At 38.5% G+C, this 23,698-nt stretch overlaps 2 protein-coding genes across 2 annotated transcripts in view; both read left to right on the plus strand.

The window, feature by feature from the left end:
* The first annotated feature begins 684 nt into the window (after positions 1-684).
* On the plus strand, positions 685-1,374 carry tmem203 (transmembrane protein 203). Its single transcript, XM_079607949.1, has one exon. The coding sequence runs from the start codon at positions 815-817 to the stop codon at positions 1,235-1,237; it is 423 nt and encodes a 140-aa protein (XP_079464075.1). The 5' UTR covers positions 685-814; the 3' UTR covers positions 1,238-1,374.
* Positions 1,375-2,702: 1,328 nt separating this feature from the next.
* Positions 2,703-23,698, plus strand: part of tprn (taperin) — a 48,353-nt gene continuing 27,357 nt past the window's right edge. The window contains exon 1 of the mRNA XM_079607843.1: positions 2,703-4,886. Coding sequence (XP_079463969.1) covers positions 2,910-4,886 — 1,977 coding nt within the window. The 5' untranslated portion in view covers positions 2,703-2,909. The remainder of the gene's footprint in view (positions 4,887-23,698) is intronic.

The raw sequence follows: 23,698 nt of genomic DNA on the forward strand, positions 1-23,698 counted from the left end.
AGCTCATCTCAGCTAGCTGGTTCATTACAGCTGCATATCCACCGCTGTCAACCCATCCGTTCAATAACGATCATTTAAAAATGTAGGTTATCATTATTTGTTTGCCTCCAACCATCACTGCGAGTGATATATGTAAGGTAAAATCATATCATTGGCGCATTTAGTACTCGTCATCATATGCTAACTGACAGCTCGCTTGTTTATACTTACAAATTTAATTCTTCAAAATGATGGACGTTAATTTACTAATAACATGTTTATCTGCACAGTGTTAACCTAGATTATGATGTATATTTATAATACAGAAGCTTTGATGTTAAGGATAGTTAAATAATCCTTGTTGAAGCCTGTATTGATTGAAATGTTATTCATATAGTCACAGTAGTCAACCATGTTTTGGGCATGGTTGCATATCATGCAAATACCATTGTTGGCTAATAATAATTCCCTATAATTATATACAGTAGAATAGCTTTTTGACTCCATCTGTGTTTCATGGTATCAGTGTTTTCCATACAATTAGAAAGTTGAATTTTAGTTGCATTTTTTTTATAGTTGTATTTTGATAATGAAGTCTTTCCCCCCATTTTTTCAGGTTTTGATAGAGCTGTCAAATGAATCAGAAGGTGGACCTGATCCATCTCAGAAGGAGCATGATGCTGCCAAAATAGTGAAACAGTCTTCATTGGAGGATTTTTCATAGACTTGAATAGCCACTAACTTATTTGAATGCGTCTCTTCACTTCCAGTTTCTTAGGCTAGTGTTTGACCTTAGTCTCCCGAGTAAACAACGCTCAGTGGTGCCCCATTAATAATGCTGTTCTCTTTGCGAGAGCTGGTGCAATGGCTGGGCTTTGCCACATTCGAGCTGTTCCTCCACTTGGGCGCGCTGCTGGTCTTCAGCGTACTGGTGGCCCTGCACATGGACTTGGACAAACAGACACTTGAGATGAGCTGGTGGATTGTCTTCTCACCCTTGTTCGCTGCTGATGGCCTCAGCACCTACTTCACAGCCATTGTATCCATCCGCCTCTATCAAGAAGGAGAGAAGCGTCTGGCAGTGCTGCGCTTGCTGTGGGTGCTGACCGTGCTCAGCCTCAAGCTGGTGTGTGAGGTGCTGCTGTGCCAGAAACTGGCTGAACAGGACCAGGCACATGATTTGTGGTTCGGGCTCATTGTTTCCCCGCTTTTCATCCTTTTGCAGCTGCTCATGATTCGCGCTTGTCGTGTCAATTAAAGGACTGCGGCCTGCACACATGCCAAGGGACTTTTGTGAATTAAACGGACTCCTGCTGGTGTCATTTAAACCAGAAGGAATAAATTGTTGCAAAATCATCGTGACCTTTTTTTTATGTATTCAACTGAATTTCTGTCTCAAGCATGTAAACATGGCATTTCAAACGATGCTTAAAGTAATGTGCAATTTTTTTGATGATTATTATTATTGTCCTTAAGTGCTATGAGAGGTTTGGTCTGGATTTTCTCTGAATACTGTCAATGTTGCTTTATCTGTGTTATTACCTTTTATTGTTTTTTGTATAATTGTAAATAAACCATCAACATTCAAACACTCACTGTTTTCCTGATCTTCTTCCTTGGTTTGTAACCATGCCTTGAAGTGACCTAAAAATGTTAGCTATGAAGTGACCTGTAGTTATTTTTTGTTGTTTGATATTTATGTTGGGTTGGTTATCTTGCGTTAAAATGTAAGTCGTATAATCACTAGATGGCACTGTAGCTTTAACTAAACACTTCACAATTTTTAATTTGTCTGATTAAACTGTAGAAATAACAGTAGTGTTGTTGCATTTTAGATGTCCTTTTCCATTTGAGTAATATATAATAGAGAAACAGAAAGCATTTCTATTTAGTCAGCAGTGATGTTATTTTTGGACTTTGCACTCGGTTTGTGATAGCATAAAAATAATTTCCTTGAACATATGTTTAGGCATTTTTAAACAATGAATTGCCACACTGGACATGCAGTAGGTCTACTTATTGCAAGCCATTGTGGCTGTAAATGGCAACAATTGTATTAAAGGTCGCACACCCATATCTTAAACGAACATGTTTTCCTGTCTTCAAAATAATTTTGAGGTCATCTAAATTCACAGCGTAGGTGAATAATAGGCTACAGACAGACTAGTTATATAGCTGGACGAAGTAGTCTATAAATAACTTGACGTGCTGTAGGCTATACATATAATGTCTTGCTATAATCTTTATGTATGTTCTATTTAATTCATCTTAAAACTGGATTATGAACACCAGTTATACCACGACATCACAGGAAATTGTTGACTTATATATATATATATATATAAGATTTATTTAACCAAATACCGTTTTTTATATAAAGAAATAGTATTATTAATAAAGAGTTTGAATGTTTTTGTTAATTTATTTTTCAATAAGTAAATTTTTATCAATATTTAAAAATGTAGGCTAATTGCTTATTAGGGTACATTTCTTTCGAAAACAGTAGCATAGGCCTATTTACAGTTTAGATATTATTTATAATAGCCTACATAGATCATTTATTAAGATCAAAATTCAAGATCCGAAATACTGAAAGGGTTAAAGCTATGAAATGGGTGGGTCTCGCTATGTTTGACAGACAGCACTCGCTTTAATATTCACAATAGTAGAGGGTAAGTGGGCGGGGCATATGTTAAAACAAAAGGTGTGCCTCAAGTCGAAATGACCAAATGAGGTGTCCACCCTGAGACGAAAGAGTGACGTCACTCTCCGAGGGCGGGGTCGTGTCGGTAGACTGGCACATCATCATCATGCAGGATACATTGTTGCGGCTGCAATGATGTACGAGGACGAATAAGAAGAAGAGCTGCAGGTACAGCGAGAGATTATTCTGTTTCACACGTTTCCCCACAAACCCCGTTTCTCCCATAATGTCGGGCGGGGATCTTCGCGTTCTTCGCCAAGAGCCAGGGCAAGAGAGCCCGAGGATGCCGGCCTGGAAACGCGAGATCCTTGAGCGGAGGAAGGCGAAGGGCGGCGGGTCCGGAGCAGGTGCCGAGTCCGTCGCATCTCGACTTAACGGTGAGGGAACGGCCAGCAAAAGCAAGGATGATATTACCAGCGCACATTCTAGCAGGAATTATACCATTACTGCTGCCAAGCGCGCAACTAAAAGCCCGGATCTGTCTCCGGTGAAAACAAAAGAGCACTGGCCATCCGCAGATCCTTACGACTCGGAGGAGAGAACAGAAAGAGACAACGTAGCGCAAGAGAGCCTGGTGCTGCAAGAGAGCTTGGGTCCGCTGCAGGAAAACCCATTCATTAAACTGGAGAAAGAACGCAAGAAGCGTCAGAGCCAAGAGAACGCCGCGCGTCCCGTTCAGCACATCCTCGAGTTATATGGCAGCGTTCCCGGGATACGGACTATACGCGCTGAGAATATCATCATCATTGAATCCGACCCTGAGTACTTTCCGGAAGGATGTAGTTTGAAGCACGCGTCGAAACTGCAGCAGAACGGCACGGTGAGCGGATATAGCTCTCTCAATGACCTTTTAGATCAAAGAGGTAGTCCTGTTACGGAGATACACGCGAAGGAAGTGGTCATTTACGACACTGCGCTTAGTAAAAGCGAGGAAAACCTCAGCACGCTGGGACGACCCGCTTCCTCTCCGCTGGAGGGCCAAGGGAGGGTGAGTCGCATGCTACAGAAATTTGACAGGAATTATGGCAGGTTGCAGCCCAAGTCGCGCAGCACAGAAAACCTCCTGGACTTGGACCATATTCCTGTCAGGCCAAGCTCCAGACCCAAGCCAGATGTGGTGCCAAAATGTCCAGTGTCTCCGCAAGCTGGCTCTCCACACAGCAAAGTCTTCCAAAACGCACAGTCTACCGTAATCAATCATCTCGCCTCTCCTTGTGACTCAGGGAGCAGTACGCCTGTTTCCGGGTCCCCTCAGTTAGTGTCTTCTGCACGTAGACGTTTTGAGGGGAGTGGGGGACGAAGTGTCACTGTGTATCCCAAGGAGGACGCTGAGATGTCCCCATCCAAGCCTGTTAGAGAACGGGACTGGGAAAGCACAGATGGGGCCTCCAAAGCCAAGGTGCCATGCTCTCCGGAGAGCCACCGTGCCCATGCCGACTGCACTCTTAGCCCCACGTCACCCCCCTTATCGCCCAGCTTCGAGATCCGGCCGTCCCCTCGCCCCGATCTTTCTCTCCTTCCGGCCGGTGATCTACAGGCCCGTGCGCTCGCCAACCTGCGTCTTCAGTCTCGCAATTCCTTCACCGTCATTCCCAAGAGTCGCGCGGCAATCTCGTCACCTGGCAGCACTGCCCCCTCCAGCCCAGTCCTTTCCCCCCCATCCCCACGACCCCTGGTGGGTGTGGCAGTTTCAGAGCCCGCTGTGCCAACCCCCCTGCCTACTTCTTTCACACCCCTCGGACCAAAGCTTACAGAAAAGGTGACCGTAGAAGCCAAAACAGGGTCTCCGCAACACACCCCACCTGCCACACCCACCTCCCCGACCCCATCCTCTCCACCCTCAATAGGCTCACCTGTCAAATCAGCCTCACCCCCAGAGGAACCTCCAATCGATACGCTGCCTATTACGAACATCGATGACGTAGTCGTGGAGCCCATGCCGTCCGTCGTGAGCCCTGCACTGCAGAGGCGCAAAGGGAATACATTTACAGTTGTTCCAAAACGGAGGCCCGAGGCTCCACCTGGCCCTTCTGAGACCCCGGAGGCTGTCACTGAATCTCCGAGCACGCCACAAGCCCCTTATGCCCATCTGGGCACCCTAATTAAAAAGCGTTACCCTGCTGCAGAAGAGATAGAGGTCGTTGGGGGCTATCTTTCCCTAGGGCGATCCTGCCTCTCGAAGACGGGATCATCAGGAAAAAAGGTAAATATGTTATCATATTTAGCATAATATCTATACTTCACTCACTAGACATGCATTCAATACATTTTATGTCTTTAAGAAGAGGCTTAAAATGATAGTTCACCCAAAAAGAATTGTACTCACCCTTTTTCCATTAAAAACATGCATCACTTTATTCTGTGGGGCACACAAGGAAATATTAGGAACCCCCAGTCACCATTTATTTTTATTCTGCCTAATATCCTCTTTTGTGTTCTACTAAAGAAAAGGGTCATATAGGTTTTGGCACCGCGTGAGGGTTAGTAATTAATGACAAAACTTTCCATTTTGAATAATTAAAAAAGAATTTAGCAAATTTAAGAAAGTGTTTATTAAATAAGTTATTTTCTTAATGACTTGAAAATGACAAATACGTTTTTTTTTTTTTTTAAAGTTTGAAATCTGTGCAAATCCACGCTCAAATTTTTATTTTATTTTTAAAGGCTTTAAGGATGTTTTATAAGACCGTTGTTGGGTGTTTATGACCTGTTCAAAGGTTCACTATATTATTTACCACTGCATAATTCAAAATGTGTCATCATAGTGCTGTACTTTATTGTTTTTTCTTGTACTAGAAGGTCAGTGATCAAGTAGAAACTGTAAACTGAGTATTTGGATCTTGAAAAGCTGTTAAGGTGTTCCACTTCCATTTTGTAAACTTGTGGATTTTGAGTTGTTCATGTCACATGCAGTAACAACGAGATACTTCCTGCTAGACATCATCAGTCCAAACAAGTTATAACTGTCTAAGGGAGATTCTGTGCTTTACAGTGAAACGAATTTGGGAAACTCAAGCAACACTAAACATTTCGAAGGGCAACTTAAAGTAAAAAAAAACCTCTAGAAAACAATATAAAAATATGCTATATGCAAATAATATAGAAAATGTGCCATGTCAAAAACAGCCTGTAGTATATGCTCACATTGTGACTTTAATTTATAACCAAATGTAAACAGCAGTAAAAAAAAACTTGCCGGAGGAGGTCAGGTGATTTATGGTGGAAAAAGAGTCACGTGTTCTGTTTGGAGTCAAGTATAGGATTTAGTGAGATCTAATAAAGTTCTCTCAGATTTGTCAGTGAATCCTGAAGGGAATGTGAAACTGCAAACATTAGGGAACCTGTTTATTCTCCCCTTCAAAAACTATTTTGGCATATGTGCAATTTGCTAAAAGGTGACTTTTTATTGTATTTTTTTTTTTGTATATCGCATTACTCTCAAGAAATATATCTACATAGTTAGGATTTGTATTTTTGAACTGATAACTACTTGTAATTTTACAAAGCCGCACTTGAGATTTGTTTGACTTCTCACAGAAGTCACAGTCAAAATCGATCTCAAAACAGGAAACCAAACAAGCAGAGATGATCTGTTTCACTTCCTCTACACAGTGGTGCTGTCAACTAGGTTTTTCAAACTAGGTTTAGATCCATAGAATGTATTCAAACTAATGATGGTTCCAGTTGTTTGACATTAGAGTCAATTATTAGAGTTTTACTGTTTTTGTTCTTCAAATTTAGTTTTAGCGTTAATATTTTAGCGGTACTGCTAATGGAGATGAATAGAGACACTTTCTCTGAGGATTTTAGCATGCTAACAGCTACAGTAGTTGTGTTATTAGATTTTCTGCACAGTAAACTCTCTCCGATAAGCTTCACTACTATTGCTAAAGCAGCACTTTAGTACTTCAAAGATAAATAAATACTTTTCTGTTTTTGTTTTCAGTCATTATGTATAGATATTTCTTTTTGTACTATGATGACTAGTTTTGTGATGCTAAAGTCTGGCAACCTGAGCGCTGTTTTTAAGACACCTTATACAGTATTTAAACTTTTCAGTTCCGTTGTTGCATGATTCTGTTGATTTAAAGTGGCAGACGACATAACCACAGCGTGCAGACGTAGAACACTATTATCAGCTGGTGCGGACACTAATATAGGTTTCGTATTCGTTATAGTAATCTAGTTATTGGGCTTGAACAGGCCAATCCTACACATACAGGGCTCAGACATAAGGTACGCATCACTCACATTTTCTTGAACTACATCAGCGTGAAATACATTTGTGGGCACTTTTGTACATTTCACAATGAATTAATGCTTCATTTGTTGGGGGGTACATTTGAATTCATAATGGAATCATGCTAAGTTGATCATTGATAGAAATGTTTGATTTCATGTTACTAACAGTGTTGTTGCCTCACCTTGGTGAAGCATCCAGCTGGCCAGGCCCAGGTTGGGTTAGGTTATGTGCTGCTTTTGTTCTCTCTCTCTGTTGTGTTTGTTGGTGATGTTAGTGATTGAGGATTGGCTCATGCCACACCTTTGTTTTGTTGGGTTTTTAGAGCTTTTATTGAAGCTCTTCCTGGTTCGGAGCTTAGAGAAGGAAACGATTATGGCAACATCAAGGGGATGTCATTGTCATTTGTTGGGAATTTACCGTCAATGCGCATCTCACTCTCTTTCCCTAAGGGGTCACAGTCTTTATTTCTGCAAGAACTGAGGGGTGGATATGTAGGGCCTACTTACTCTAAAAGCTCTTCAAGTTCTTGATGTCATGGTTGTGTTAGACTATTTTGCATTTTTTTTACCATGATTTTTTTCCAAATACATTTGACATTATTAAACGAACTGTAATTGGTTTCCCATGCAAAACTTAATGCCATAATGCTAGGATGTTTTGGTTTGTTGTGGTTTTCAGAGTGTTACTGTTGGTAGTGGTTGCTAGGATGTTTTGGGGTGGTTGCTATATGCAGTTATAATGTGTTATAAGTGGTGACTAGATTGTTGCTTTGCAGTTGCCAAGGTGTTATGACTGGCTGCTAGGGCATTGCTATGTAGTTGTTAAGGTGTTATGACTGGCTGCTAGGGCATTGTTTTGCTGTGGTTGGTTGGATATGTGTTAATTATTATCTTCTAGGATCTTCCTGGGCAAGCACCACTAATTTAGACTGCACAATAGATTGAAATAAAATAGACTGAGATGCTGAAATCACCCCCGCGCAAAAAGGAAAACCTAATTTAATTTGTATTAAATTATTTGTTTTTATTTTACAGTACAATAGTACAATATTTTGTTTAATATTTGTAGTTAATAATAATCACAATAAAAACCATCACAATAATTATTTTATAGTCATGTTGAAAGGGTCAGTGGTAATGTGACGTACAAGAACCCAAGTGGACATTGATAAAAAATATATTAAAAACTTTTCCGTTACTGAAAGAGGTTTGAGTTGATTCTTGTAAAGTGTATCCAATTGCGAACCGAATGCCCACATCACTCAAAACCAATTCTAATTTTTTACTTTATTTCTTATGCAGATGTACTCCTCAACTAAATCACCCTAGAATGATTGATTCTTATTATCTTTTCTCTTGGGGTCTTGTATGAGCTGTGGTTGAGGGGGTTGGGCTAAAATCTCACCAATGCTCTTAGCATATTGTCTGGCCCGGGTCGGCTCATTATTCTCTGGGGCTTGACTGAATCCTGTTGTTGTGTTGGATAATCACGATTATGTTATGACCTTTAGTTTTGCTTGTGGCTTGAGATCACTGAGAATAGAGCAATGAGAGTGATTTAGTTCAAGAACACATCTACAGACCCAAGTCCGAGCTCAACCATTGTAAACGTGTAATAATCATAGGGGTAATAATACATATAATTAATATGAGTGGTTTTAGATAAGACTAAAATATCTAATGTTTTTGGAAGCAAAAGTATGTGTAGTAGGGTCTGATTTCATTTATTGGAAAGATCATGAGTTATTTGCTGAATATGATGTTAAATTTACTCTGTAATTATGGTATAGCACAATGTAACAGAGAATCAGAGGTGATGGCCTTTAAAGTGTCTGGATTGTTGACATGAAATGATAAAATAGCAATTTTCCTGACAATGTCTACTCTAAATACTGCTCTGTTCATTAAATATTACATTAGTAGAGTATACAGCGTTCGAGTCTGCATACACTATACAGTGAACATTTATAACTAGCAGGGATGCTTGATTATGACAGAATTATTTTGGTCAATATTTTAACCACGATTATGAGGGGGCCATATGACCAAAACCTTGTACTATAAAGTACAAGGTAATAATAAAATAAAGTAATTTATTTATATAATATTATTATACAACATTTAAGTATATATTTGTTGGAAATAAGGTTTTCATGATATTTACTTTTTAGATGCAAGTGAAATTTCACAATTCTCAATACCAATTTCGATACCGGCAGTGACTCAGTGGTTCAGCGTTTATCACAGGTTCGCGTTTAAAGTCTGTGTAGAGAGAACGGTGTCGTCTTAGCGGCCCCTAATTTAATAACAAATTATCCTTTCGACGGAAGTGAATCAATCAAAACTAACTTTAGCTGGAATATAACATTATTCAAGAACCGCTATAAAGCCAAAACAATCTGTTACCTTAAATTATACGTTTATCTCTGTAAAGCAGCTTTGAAACAATCTACATTGTTAAAAGCGCTATATAAATGAAGATGACTTGACTTGACTTCATGTTGGTTGTCTACAACCTGCAACATGTAAAGCGCTTTGGTGGCCATTGGGTCTGTGAAAGCGCTATATAAAATGCAGTCCAAGTTCATTTACCCCAGAAGAATACTATAATTAGGCCGTGTATCCACCAAACAATTTTTTTCAGAGGCTAGCGTATTTTTCCAATTGTGTTCAATAAGAGCACCACATTTTTTTAAAAACACACTAGCAGCGTCACGAGGCACTAAATGTCTATTTCACAGTGAGCATTATAGTTGAGTTATATATATATTTTTTTTGTTGTTGTTTGATTAACTTTTTTTTTTGCATTCAGTAAGAGTGAAATACAGTGAAAAAGTACAAAACAAATACTTGACATTAATGATGCAGACAGCAGCAGGTACAGTATATTAGGCTGCTGTCACTTTAAGACCTAATGCATTGATCCAGTGATACACATCCTAATTTTCTTCCAAATGTTTACGTTTACTTGAAACATAACCAACTATTTACGTCACTACTCGCCAAGCCCAGCATTTTGACATTTATTTGCTTGTATTATACCATTTAGGCGTGCACACTAAGCTCAAACTACACTTTTATTTGTCTAAATATAAAATGAACCCAATAGCATGAGTTATTTTAAGAATTCATTTATGATTAAGCACGTCCTACAGTTGACTGCATTTTATGGAAGTCACATTCATGATTGTACTGATTTGTACGTTATGTGTGGGCTTTTAAAGAGGAGCGGAAAAGCCGCACCACTGTAAAGGAAAGGAACGAGGTACAAACTTTTTTTGTTTTCATAATCGTTGGAAGTCAAAGCAGAACTAAAATTTGATTAATCGCATTAACATTACCCTAATAGCTAGATCTTTGATCTGAACATGAAAGTGCATAGATTTATAGTGTGTTTATAGCAAGTTAATATTATTAAAAGCCTGAGGAAGAATATGTCAGAGGACTTTCGTCATGGTTTAATATTAGCTTTTATGTCTCTGCTGCTTATTCTGAAGCGCTCGAAGAGGGAGTGTTTTAATGAACCATTAAAGGTTTAATTTGACATTGCCCAGCTTTAGAAAGTGTGCGGGGCTTTACCAAAGCCCCTTTAAGACAAGTCGTTTCACTCTGTGGCCATCTTTGAAACGCCTCTCGGGCATACAACTGCAGCTCCCATCTCTTTGAATGGGAAAACATCACATTCTTCAAACCTGTTGGTTTTGGTTCATTCTGAACTGCCGAAATGAGTCATTAGTAATTTCTGTAACATTCATATGTAACAATGTAACAAATTTGCATAATGTCCACTATGGTCTGCATTGGCTGCCCGCGAACAACATCTACTTTGAACCGCCCTCAAACATATAGGCCTACGTTTGTGTTGTGTACATGTCGATAAGATGCATGTTTTCTGCGTTGCGAAAGCAAATTCTCTTTGCATACACTTCTAAAAGGATAGGGATGTGAAGAGTCAGTGTTAAATCAGTCATTCACGGTAGTGCTTGGTTAACATATGCAAATTTTTTGCACAATTTTTAGAAATACTTTTTATCCTGTAAAATCTTTTTTTTATTTTTTTTATAATGCGAATTAAGATGTCTACACTCTACACTAAATGCAAGTTTAAAAACAACCCAACTTGGATAATTTTGGCAACCCAGTGCTGGGTGGTTTTTACTCAGCTGGGTTAAATGTTTGACCCAACATGCTGGGCTGTTTTAATTCAACTATTGTTTAAAAATTACGGTTGCTGGAATAAAATGGAATTAAAATCACACACATAATTACTGGAGTAACAACACAGGCAACTAATAATCAAATAATAATCAAATCGTAAACATTTATTAGTAAGCAAGAAAACCCAGGGATGAACAAAAATATAGGCAAGAGTAAAAACAACAAAAAAGTGCAGATGAGCGACAACTGAATGGTTATACAGCTAAATTAAATTGCCTTTTAAAAGTGTAATATTTAATAACTTGCGTTTAAAAATAAATTTGACCATATTTTGTATATTTTCCTCCCGCCATCGAAAACACTAATAGCACTACTGCCAAATTCATCAAAAAACACAGACTGAAATCCCGCTCAAAATCATATTTGTAATAGACCCATATATTCAGACATATGTTTGTTTGGTCAACTTTTATCCTCCTCTATGTTAACTGTTTAATACATAATTTCCCCTCCACGTGAGAGGACACCTCTGGTTGCAGATTCTTTTAGCTTGCAAAATGTAGATCTGTCTGTAAAATGTCTAATTTTATGATGTGTGCCTTACAAACACACAAGGAAGCGGATGGAAACCCTCCTCTTCTCCTGTACGTCCTGCTACGAGTGTGAAAGTCCACCATGTTTAATTATTGACCAGACAGAATGCCGTCTCCTCCATCATGCACCACACCTCTGTCTCTGTCCTTATCCTCACTTCCTCCGTTTCTGCCCCTCCCCCGTTCCTCACCTCTCGTAACCTTACTGGTGTCCTCCAGGAAGTTCTCCTTACAGGCAGACACTGGCTCTTCAGCAGCTGTGTATTTGTGTGCTTACTTTGCCTTTGGTATGCATTGTTGTGTTTGGACTTTGAAGTTCAGATAATTTAGTGATGTGTCCTACAGTCTTGACGCCATTGTGTAATCCCATATGGACCACTTCTGTGTGTGTGTGTGAGAGAGTGTGTGAGCGCCTGTCACATGGCAGCAGTGTCTACAATAGAGTCGATGTAATTAGAATTCAGACTGCAAAGCGCCACTGTCGCTGTCATGTTTAATTCAAGAGTCACTCCAGCATGTGTGTGAGAGACAGAGAGGATCATAGAGAGCTGAAGTGAGAGGGAGAGAAAGTTATAGTTAACGTGAATGTGAGAGTGCTTTTTAAGTTAATTATTTCCTTAAAGAAACAGTTTACCCAAAGATGAAAATTCTGTCATTATTTACTCACCCTCATGTAATTTCAAACGCATAAGCTGTTAGGTTTTCTATGGAACACATTTTGAATAATGTATTGTGTTCTATTTTCCTTGTAGTATAGCAATGAGTGAAATTGGTCAAAAGTGACAGTAAAGACATTTACAATATTACTAAAGATTTCTATTTCAAATAAAGGCTGTTTCCATTCATCAAAGAATCCTGGACAAAAATGTAGCACGGGTTCCATACAAATATTTAGCAGCACAGCTGTTTTAAACATAAATGGAAAATAGGAAGAAATGTTTCTTGATCAGCATATTAGGATGAAGGATCGTGTGACACGTCCTTAGAATCATGCGTTTCAATGGCAACACTATCAACGGCAAAATGTATCTGCCGCAGTCAAGTGTACCAACACGTGGTACAAGTTGTTGCTCTCTGAAAATTCTGATTTTACAAGTTATAATTACGAGTTCTACGAGAATGTGAGCGCTTTTTACAAGTCGGAATCTCGTAACAACGGTAATTCCAACATGGTGTGAACGCACCTTAAATTGGCTGATATTAGACATTTTATTGTGCTTGCTTATTATTTCTTTAGACACTCACAATCTTTAAAACCCCCAAAGATCATCAAAAAAATTATATTAATATATTGACACACTTTATTTGTCAGTTGACAATTTTTACTTAAATATAATTTTTAGAAAATCTTAAAATAAATTTCCATTCAGTATATATTTTGTGATGCCTAAATTCACTTGTAGTTTTTTTTTAAAGCATATATTTAGAAAGTCAAATTAGAGTTTGGTCTCAAAAGTCATTTTCATCATATTCAGACAGCACAGCAGCATTTGTAACACAAACACATGCGAGAAAGTCTTAGACCTGGTGAATGTGACATTATTGCTGAAAACTGCCATATTTGAATTAGAACAAGAATGAGATTAGACAAAACGAACAATTATGTGATTAAAAATATATATTTTCAGCCTGTTCCATACACAAACCTATTTGAATCCATAAGGGTTGGAATGAGTAAATTATGACAATTTCATTTTATGGATGACCTTGAATTCATTTTAACCTCGTATATTCTTTTAAATGACACAAACTGAATGACAAACACTTTTGTGGAATATTTGTGCTCGTGCTGACTAGCATGGATGTTTTCACATATGCTAATTTGTTGTTTGAGAGTCGAGCTTGAAATAGCCAATGCAAATATTATTTAAATAAACCTTGACCATAAGCTCAAGCTGCTCAAAAATACCAGCTGACCACTGCAGGTCATCACAGAAAGAATGATATGACTGTGTGTGTTTATGTATGTTATGATACAGGCAGCCAGCCATGTGCTTTTCTGCCCTGGTTTTCTGTGATAAGCCTGTTGATAGGAATCTTCTTTCTCTCTGTGCCTGCCTGTTTTCCACTATGCATACTTGTCTTTTCACTGTTTGCATGCTCTCTTGCTCCTGCTGTATTTCCTCCTCTGCTCTTTTCTCTAAAAATAGCTATGGTTCCTGTCGCTGAGCAACAGAGACCACAGCTTTTCTATCCTGTCATTAGAAATCTTAAATTAGGTATCTGTGCTTTTTTGTTTCCAAAACACTTCCTTCCCTTACTTCTGCCCTATACTTGCCAATGATTTATTAAACCGCCCAGACCGGGCAGCGTTACACACCTTTAGACAGTGTTGTTCATGAGTGCTTATGTTAGGCCTGATTAATATTTCAAGCCTTTCAGTAAATAAGAGCATCAAATCTAGGCCCACGTGGAATCTGCACAAGTTTTCATTTATTGTGCACTGCTTTACACATTTTGTAAGCTCTTCACGAGTTCTCGGCTGGCCAAAATACCATCATATGTAGGCTACGCAGTACGCACACACAGTGGGTGCATTTATCCCAGTACGCAGCATTGTTTTAGATATTCTGTAAGTTCCGTCACGACGGAATATATGCAATAAAATCCGACCAATCAGGTTGTGAACATATCCCTGTGCCATAGGTTTGGTATTTTCAAGTTCGATATTTTCAAGTTCGATAACTCCTTAAATAATGCGATATTCGATATGCGATACGAAAATGCTTAAAGTGTGTAAAATAAACTTAAATTATCTTTAAAATATATTTAAAATGATATAACCTACATGTGTTTCACATTCTTTTTATGACAAGAAAACATCCTTATAACTTCTGAAAGTGAACATCAGTGTTTTACTGTAGCATAAGAAGTGTTATTTTAACATCAGTGTAAACCACAGGGTTTCAGGTTATCCTACATTAAGTTTATTTAATAAAATATATTGAATCATAAAATATAAAAATAAAACATTGCTTAGTTTTCACTGTATGAATTAAATATATCCTGATAATTATTAAAGCTAAAAAAACTGTCTTTGGTTCATGACCCCATTTATTGCAAGCTGTTGCGATATGCATATTGGGATATATACATTTGCGATATTTCGATAAATTCGATATATTGTGCAGCCCTAGAAAGGACCAAGCGAACTGAACTACAAGTGTGAACTCACCTTAAGAAAAAGAATACAATAGTTATATTTTACATTACAACTGTAAAAGTACAATACTGATATATACGGCTGTCTTCATTTTGTTCTTTTTCTACAGGAAGCCCTTTAAGTGTGCAGCACTAACACATCCTGTATAGAGACTATCATTAATTATGTACATTTTTCTTTTCAACTTTTCACATTGTTATGCTGAAAATATAGTTTGAAATACTAAAAAACTCTTACATTTGTCAATGCAAAATAGAAACAGACTTCCAGGCCTTTGGCTGCGGATCATAATGCATTTTCATTCTGTGGAAAATAGCAGTTTTAACATTTTGATAATACTGTAACTCCTTGTGTAGGACTGGCCATCCATTTAAGCTGGGGCCACACTAAAAGATATTTAAAATCTTTTTCAATATGTGAGAGACCACAAACGTGACGATAAGAAATCATCGATTTAACTGTTTTGTTCCTGTAGTGTGTGGAGTGCCGTGATGTGACCAGGAACATTACACACTAACAGATTCCATTCACAAACAAAGTTTAAAGTGACTTTAAAGTAAACAAACGTGGTGGACAACCGACAAGAAGAATTGCCGCTTATAGTTTATGGGCTGCTTTTAACAGAAAGTGTGTGGGGGGGAAAATAAAAATGTATAGATGAAGTCATGGAGACGGTGTGGACATGCATGTTACAGCGCAAGCTGGAGTCTTCCGTCAGCTCGCTTTCTGATTGGGTATTGTTACATTCCACATGATAATCTCCATTCGTTCACACATTTGTCCTCGCGGTTCCCCCCACACAACAGGATTTCTGATCCTAGATAAGGGTGGCTCCCACATCCTTCTGGGCAGATTCAGTCACTCTTATGCTTAGTTCAGACTACACGACTTTAAGCGTCGGCAGATCGCTGTGCTGTTCAGTCTACAAGACTTGCTGTCTGAAATCTTGAAGTCGTTGTGGTGATCACACTACGTAAATGATTCACAACTGGAGGTCACACACTACACGAGGCGACAACAACTAATGACTCTATCCGGTCCCCAAACCACGTTTTGTCACGAAAAAACACGCGAGAAGTGGAACTGGAAATGACACGAAACAACGCGCAAAACAGGAGTTGTTTATTTGAAAATGGGCGTCGGGAAGAAATTAGCGCTGCAAGCTGTTTGCACGATGATCTGTTCTGAACCCCCCTGAAATATGAGTGAAAGAATGGATCACCACAGCGGGCAGCTGGGATTCTGGTGACCTCAACCCATGTCTTGCTCTCTCATTGGCTGTAGCCCGTCGCGGATGGTCCACCACAGGATGTCGAGTCAGTTATTTAACATGCTAGATATTTGTCTGGCGGTCGGTGAGGCTCTTTGATGCGTCGTTGACTAGTCGTTGATCACCCGCTGATTTGCCCCCGACCTGTCGGAGATCTCATTGACTTGCAAATCGGCATAAAATCATGTAGTGTGATTTTGGCATTAACACACTGGAAAATATAAAAAAAGATAATCTGTAGAACCATCAAAATAATTGGGACATTAGAATTGTTGGAAGGGGAGAAATCGGTCCATAATCGGCACAAATATCTTGTAATGTGTGGCCAGCATTAGGCTGTTTCCTTACCTATGGGCCGCATCTCTGCAGCCCTTTACGGACATTTAATCACCCTTTATGATTGATTACATGATGACAGAATTTTCAGTTTGAACTGAAGCAAAAGACAAAATAGTTATTAAATAAACATGTATAGCGTTGTGAATGAAGTACATTTGACTTTTGATTCCATCAGGCCTACTCACATCCCATTCATTTATACTGTGACTACTATGTAGAAACATTCTCCTTCTCCACAAACAAAACAAATACATTGTAGTTTCTCATGCACACCCAAACCAGGCATGACAAGATAATGTGATAAAATCTCAAATTTCCATCTTTTTGTTTTAACTTGCTGTGACCTCAACAACACCTTGACTGGCTGTCTATTTGCATATTATCTGTCCTAAATAATATGTGAAATTATATTTAGTGTCCCAATTCATATCTTATTGACTTTGACCAAAGGTACACGGATGCTTTTTTGTTTCGAAGTGTGTGCCCTTACATTAATTTTCAGCTAATATTATTACATATGTCTTACTATAATTTCCCACTAAGGCTGGGTTGAAAATATTATTTTATAATACGGGTAATTCTTTATTTTGATAAACTGATATGAATTCCTAAATTCAAAGAATCGACAGTCGATCTTGTCGATGCTGTTTTCAGTTGATGCGTGAACAGCTCGCTTCCACCGCAATATGCACATAATTACATTTACCACAGAAAAGCCATTCAATTACCATTATAGCTCTATATAGAAAAAAATGTATAGAAACTATAGAGAAGAGCTTTTTGCTAAATACTGTATGCACTATATTTCATATTCATTCTATTTTTACTTAACGTGTTGTTCAATATCAATGTATGTTTGAATAAATCCGTCATGAAAACAAGTTTTTGAAATGTAGTAGAAACATAATTATTTAATTTTACATTTATTATTATAAAAAACTGCCTTATGTGTGATTTAAATGTTCTTCGTATACAGATCAGTTAGAGAAGCCAATTCACTTGAATATGTGCAACAATTGTGGAAAAAATACTATTGCATTTTACATTTCATGCCAACTTTAATATTATAGTAAAGTGTCAAGTGACAAGGTTTTTTATATTGTTTACAGCTTTAGTTGAGTGACGTTTTCTCTTGAGAAAAAATGGACATACTGTATACTGTACCTGATATATCCAAATGAATCAATATCAAACAAGTCATACCCAGCACTATTTCCCACCACCAATTAAATTCATACTGTATAGAGTATGCAAATTAAGGACTCAACCATTTTGTCAGTTGCTTGGTTTCTATTTTTCTTGTTAAACTGTGTAGCTCCGTCCACCACTAAATCTCATTGGTTAAAAATTCTGCTCTACCTTGCTGTTTATTAAACATCAGATGTACTAATTGGCTTTGATTTTTGTCAGTTAACTAATATTAAAACTAATAATAATTTGGTTAGGGCACAGATACACACTTTTACAGTGTTGTTGCTCTTGAGAGGTGGTGTTCAATTTGATGAATATTTGATTCATTGATGTTGTTGTGAATATTTGATTTGCAATCGCGCTGTTCTCATTTAATTCATAAAGTTTTCACTCATTCGTGTAACATCGTACAAGGTTTAACACATTTAAATAGACATATCAAATAAAAAATTTGCAAACACGCAAACCAGCAAACATGAGGAGTGAATGGGTCTGCCAAATATTTTTCCTATTACCGGTATTCTGTAGAATTAGTTTATCATTTTGAAGCCATTAGTCAAGTCAAGTCACCTTCATTTATATAGCGCTTTTAACAGTATGGATTGTTTCAAAGCAGCTTTACAGTGATAATAGAAATTAGCGTAACAGTGAAGTTGCGAAGATCATTAGTCATTAACTTAGGGGCCGCTAACACGACACCGTTCTAACAGAAAATCCGCACATCCGCACAAAAAGTGCCTGGTGTCTCGAGAACGCACTCCCTGAAATAGGTTCGAAGGTGCAAACGATTATCCGTTTTCTCTGCGCAAACCTCAGAAACACAAATCCGCGAAAACGCACACGTGTTCGGCCGATATATGCGCGTTTGAATAGGCTATATATGTGCGCAGGCGTGTAGTCCTTCACTAATCAACCCTCAACAAACTACTTATTAGGCCTTAAAAATGTATAATTCAGAAATTGTTGTCGATTCTGCGTAGCCAGCCACGCGAACTGGAATTATCCCGACAACGTTTTATCTGTATAGAGGTCAAGGGAAGGAGGCCTTCACAAGGGAGAGACTAGTTGACACTTCAGGACTGCGTTGTCGTTGTGCCCTGGCGCTGGTCCTTTCAGATCTGGATACGGCCTGGATCCAGCGGACAGTGGTGAACCTCGGGATAAACAGAGAGACTAATATTAGCGTAGACTCCATCTTTCTCATGATGTAGCTACCAAGTACATCAGGATTTATGGGAAGTGTTCCCGGTCCCCGCTGATCTAATCTATGCAGCCATTGAATTACATTGAATAACATTGAATTATAGAAGTCTATAAGGTGTTATGTTTACGCTAGGCCAAAGAGATGTGTTTTTTATCTGTGCCTTTCCGAATAAGGTATTCCGGTATCGGGCACATCGATGCCCGGATGGTTTATTTTTTCCAGTTAGAATCCGAAATGCAGATCCGTGCAGTGCACAACGACTAATATTGCCCACGACCCCTTATGCGTTGGACAAAGGATTTGATTAGAAACAACACAAATATATATTTTTTTTTTACAAAAACTTCAAACATGGCGGATGTGCGAGTCCGATGGTTCAGTAGATAAAGGGGTTTGAGTGATTAATTTTCAGTATCTAACCTGATGAAAATATACAAATTCAATGTTATACACATTATATTTCCAACTGTTTTTTTGAAACGAGCCTCCAAATTGCAAAAGCTGCCTCTGTTAGTGATTTACAATCGAGTCATAGAATGTGATTATCGGCCGATGCCGATCGATCGGAGCATCCCTACTTGTAATCTTTAATCAAAATAACTTCCTATCCCTCTTTAATCATCTTCTCTTCTCTGATGATGTGTGTGTACTAGTGTGACAGTCACATGCATTGATGCAATAGCAAATGACAACAATCCTATCAATTCCCAATGGACAAAATCAAGTCCCATCCTGCATTTAATCTTGTTCTTTCATTCGTACAGTATGCTACAATAGGGAAGAAAGGACTATTGCAACTTCTGTTTCATGCTGACTTTCACCTGTTCGTCAATATTTAATGAATGTTTGAATAAAATGACAGCCACCTTTTAAATGTTTATCATTCAAAAAACGAACTGGAGTAGAAACATACAGTAATTATGTAATTAAAAAGTTAATATAATAATGTTATTATTATAATAAAAAAAAAAATATATATATATATATATATATAAATAAATATAGCCGCAAGCAGCGATTACGGGCCCAAGCCTGTGGCACCGCCACCCCGGTGCCTTTAGTTGCACTAAAGGCACCTGGGTGGCGGTGCCACCGGCTTGGGCCCTCCATCGCTGCTTGCGGCTATATTTATTTATATATATATATATATATATATATATATAAAAAAACCGCCACCCCGGTGCACAACGGGCAATAACGTAACTCTGCTTTGACTGTCGAGAAGAAGTCTGCTTTAGAGCTTGCATCAGTGTGGGTTTTGCAAAAGTGCGCATCGAGGGCACATATAAGAACATTTTTTATATATATATATATATATATATATATATATATATATATATATATATATATATATATATATATATATATATATATATATATTAGTGTTGTCAAAAGACCCGGTACTTCGGTACCATTTCGGTACTAAAAAAATTAAATGGTAACGGTACCAGCTTTTCTTAAGTACCGGTGTAAATTCATCATTTCATAAATTTGTTTCCTCGCCACGGCCAAAACGTTCGAGATATCAAAAATCCGTCCGCAATTTAGCATCCTATTCTAGCATGATTTACCTTGATTTACCATGTTATAGGATGATTTACCATGATATACCACATTCTAGAATGATTTACCAGGATTCTAGCATGATTTACCTTATTTACTATGATTTTCCATGTTTCTAGCTTTAATAACCATGATTTACCACGTTGCTAGTAATTATGTGAAGCATCAGAACAAATGAAGTGATAAACTGACAAAATATGATTGTGTTATAATAGTAATTGTTATATAAGGGATTTTAGTGTCTAAATAAATTAATGCAAAAGCACATGTGAAAAGACTATTAATAAGTAGAATGTCCAGCAGAGGGCAGTAGAAGACCACTTATTGACTCACTTTCATTTTACAAGTCTTGATGTTTACCAGTATTTTGCACCAAAGCAAACCAGTTTTTGCATGTTAACTCCATTATGCATGCTTACACACATTACACGTCCATCATAATAACAAATATATAGCTTTAAGCATTTGTTTGTTAGCCAATGCTGAAAGCTGATAAAAAGATTACAAATATAATCCTGCTGCTCTCTCTAGTTGACGACAGTGTTATTACAGCCTCCATCTTACAGTTGAAGTGAATGAATGAATGGAAATTTGGTTTCTCACATATATTTTGGGAACGAGAGAGCGAAAAAATCTGAAACTCGGAGCTTAGATAGTGCTCGAGGTGCCCTGTGTAATGAGACCATCCCAGTGTTGGTGGGCGATTGGGGCCGGGAGTTATTCCCGTTCAAATGCAAACATTTTTTGGCTTATATCTCGGGAATGCCCAGGCCAAATCGCACCAAAATCGAATCGAAGCTAGGTGAGGACAGGCCCTTTCCAACAAGCTATTCCACAAGGATCGGGGTGGTCTGGTTCGGGAGTTACAGCCGATCAAAGGTCGGAGGTCTCGTGATTTTGCGATCGCCGGGGGGGCGTTCCCGAGCTCCGCGACAATATATTTCGATCAAGAGCCTGGAGAGGACCTTACCATCAAAATTTGAGCGCGCAACGACTTTCCGTTTTCGAGTTATGAGTGAATTTGTACTTGGGGGGGCGTGGCCACCGTTATACTTTCGCTTTCAGGCTTCCCATTTCTCAGTGTGACACAATTGTCAATAGTAATACAACAATAGATGAATTTTGATCAAATGTCATTGTAAATGTTAAAATACTGATTTTATAAAGTCTAAATATGAATTATATAACAATATTAGGGAGTAGTATGATGAAGAGACAGCAGGGGGCAGTATAATACCACTTATTGGCTCTATCATTTTAACAAATCCCTCACACCCCAAACACACTAACAGAGGGAGGGGGGGGGGGGGGGAAATCCTCCACAAGTCCACATTCAAACAAAAATATCTGACTTCCTGTTGGTCGGAGCTAATGAGTGTAAATTAGAAAGTTGTCCGGATCGAAGAGAAGAATATACGTACCGAGTTTGGTTACTGTAGGTAAAACTAATACCCCATTTTTGACTAAAGGTGGCGCTACTGAGCCCCTTACCACGCCCGTTTCTGAAACTTCGCACAAGTGTACTAGGCAATAAATGTGATATGCATGTTGAGTTTCATGCAATTTGAAGCATGTTAAGAGCCTCAAATGCATCCAAAAAGAATATAAAAGTTTAAAGCGTTGCCATGGCGACAGTATTAAAGATATCAATAATCCTTTCACAGGTCTACATCTGCCGTGTGTTTACATTATACAGATGAAGTTTGAAGCAAATCGGGTAAAAATAAGAGGGTGAATTCAAACCATTTTGAAAGTGACACACTTCCTGCTGCCAGTTGGTGGCGCTATAACTTTGACTTACAATAGACACATCCATGTGATCGGCCTCTTACAGCGAACACACTGCTGAAGTTTCATCCAGATCAATTAATGTATGAGGATGTTATAACACACTTCCTGTTTCCAATATTCGCCATAAATTCGTTTCCTCGCCACGGCCAAACCGTTCGAGATATCAAAAATCCCCTCGCAAGTTTTCATCCTCAATGTCTTGACTTCATGCACACCGAGTTTCGTGGCGATTGGTTGAATCGTCTAGGAGGAGTATTTTAAATTCCATTGAATGCGTTTTTCTAACTACCCCAAATAGCCGACTTCCTGTTGGGCTGGGGTAAAAAGTCAGAGCATGAAGGATATATGAACCGATGAGATCTATAAGTGTACCGAGTTTCATATTATTTCATGCAAGCGTGTTTGATTTATGGACCAAGTTTTCGGACCCCGTTCCAGGGGGCGCTGTCGAGCCCCCCTGCCACGCACGGGTACCAGCTTCAGTCCGGCTCTAATGGCCGCAGGTTCTGACCCGTGTGCAAAGTTTCAAGAGTTTTTGAGTATGTTAAGGGCCCCAAAAGCCCCCAAACCCTTGAAGAACAATAATAAATATATATATATATATATATATATATATATATATATATATATATATATATATATATATATAAATAAATATAGCTGCAAGCAGCGATTACGGGCCCAAGCCGGTGGCACCGCCACCCCGGTGCCTTTAGTTGCACTAAAGGCACCAGGGTGGCGGTGCCACCGGCTTGGGCCCTCCATCGCTGCTTGCAGCTATATTTATTTATATATATATATATATATATATATATATATATATATATATATATATATATATATATATATATATATATATATATATATATATATAAACCGCCACCCCGGTGCCTTTAGGGTTCTTGTGCACAACGGGCAATAACGTATCTCCGCTTTAGAGCTTGCATCAGTGTGGGTTCTGCAAAAGTGCGCATCGAGGGCGTGAGCACCGTTCTGAAACCTAAAATGAAAAATTAGACACCCTACAGCAGGGGTCGGCAACAGGCGGCCCGCGGGCCAAAACTGGCCCGCCAGCAATATTTTCTGGCCCGCCGGATTATTTTGGAAATCCGTTTTTTTTTTTTTTTTTTTACTATGACGGTTTACAAATAGGCCCCGTGTATCAGTGATGCGTTCATCCAAAATGAGCGAGTGCCTGCGGTCACCCGCGGTTACGAGTCATCCAAAAATATTTTTAATGATATTCGGGTCGCGGTCGGTCGGGTCGTTTGAAATAAAGATGCCAATTAAACCTTTGTAATATAGTACTAGACCCAATTTTCTATGAAATACACAGGTCTACACTTTATTGGCTGAATAACATGGCGCGAGGATGACGCACGAGCTCAGTCTGCAGATAGAGATAAAAAAGTGGGAAATCCTTATTTTTTTCCCTTCTCTTCGCGGAGGACATCTAGTTCAGTCCGGACAATTTATGTTTGATTGAATGAGTATTCGTTCT

This window comes from Phoxinus phoxinus (assembly GCF_949152265.1).
Source record: "Phoxinus phoxinus genome assembly, chromosome: 3".
NCBI lineage: Eukaryota > Metazoa > Chordata > Actinopteri > Cypriniformes > Leuciscidae > Phoxinus > Phoxinus phoxinus.

What these genes read in the sequence shown, in the direction of transcription:
- tmem203 (XM_079607949.1), top strand. Translation starts at nt 815, where the DNA reads ATGCTGTTCTCTTTGCGAGAGCTGGTGCAATGGCTGGGCTTTGCCACA.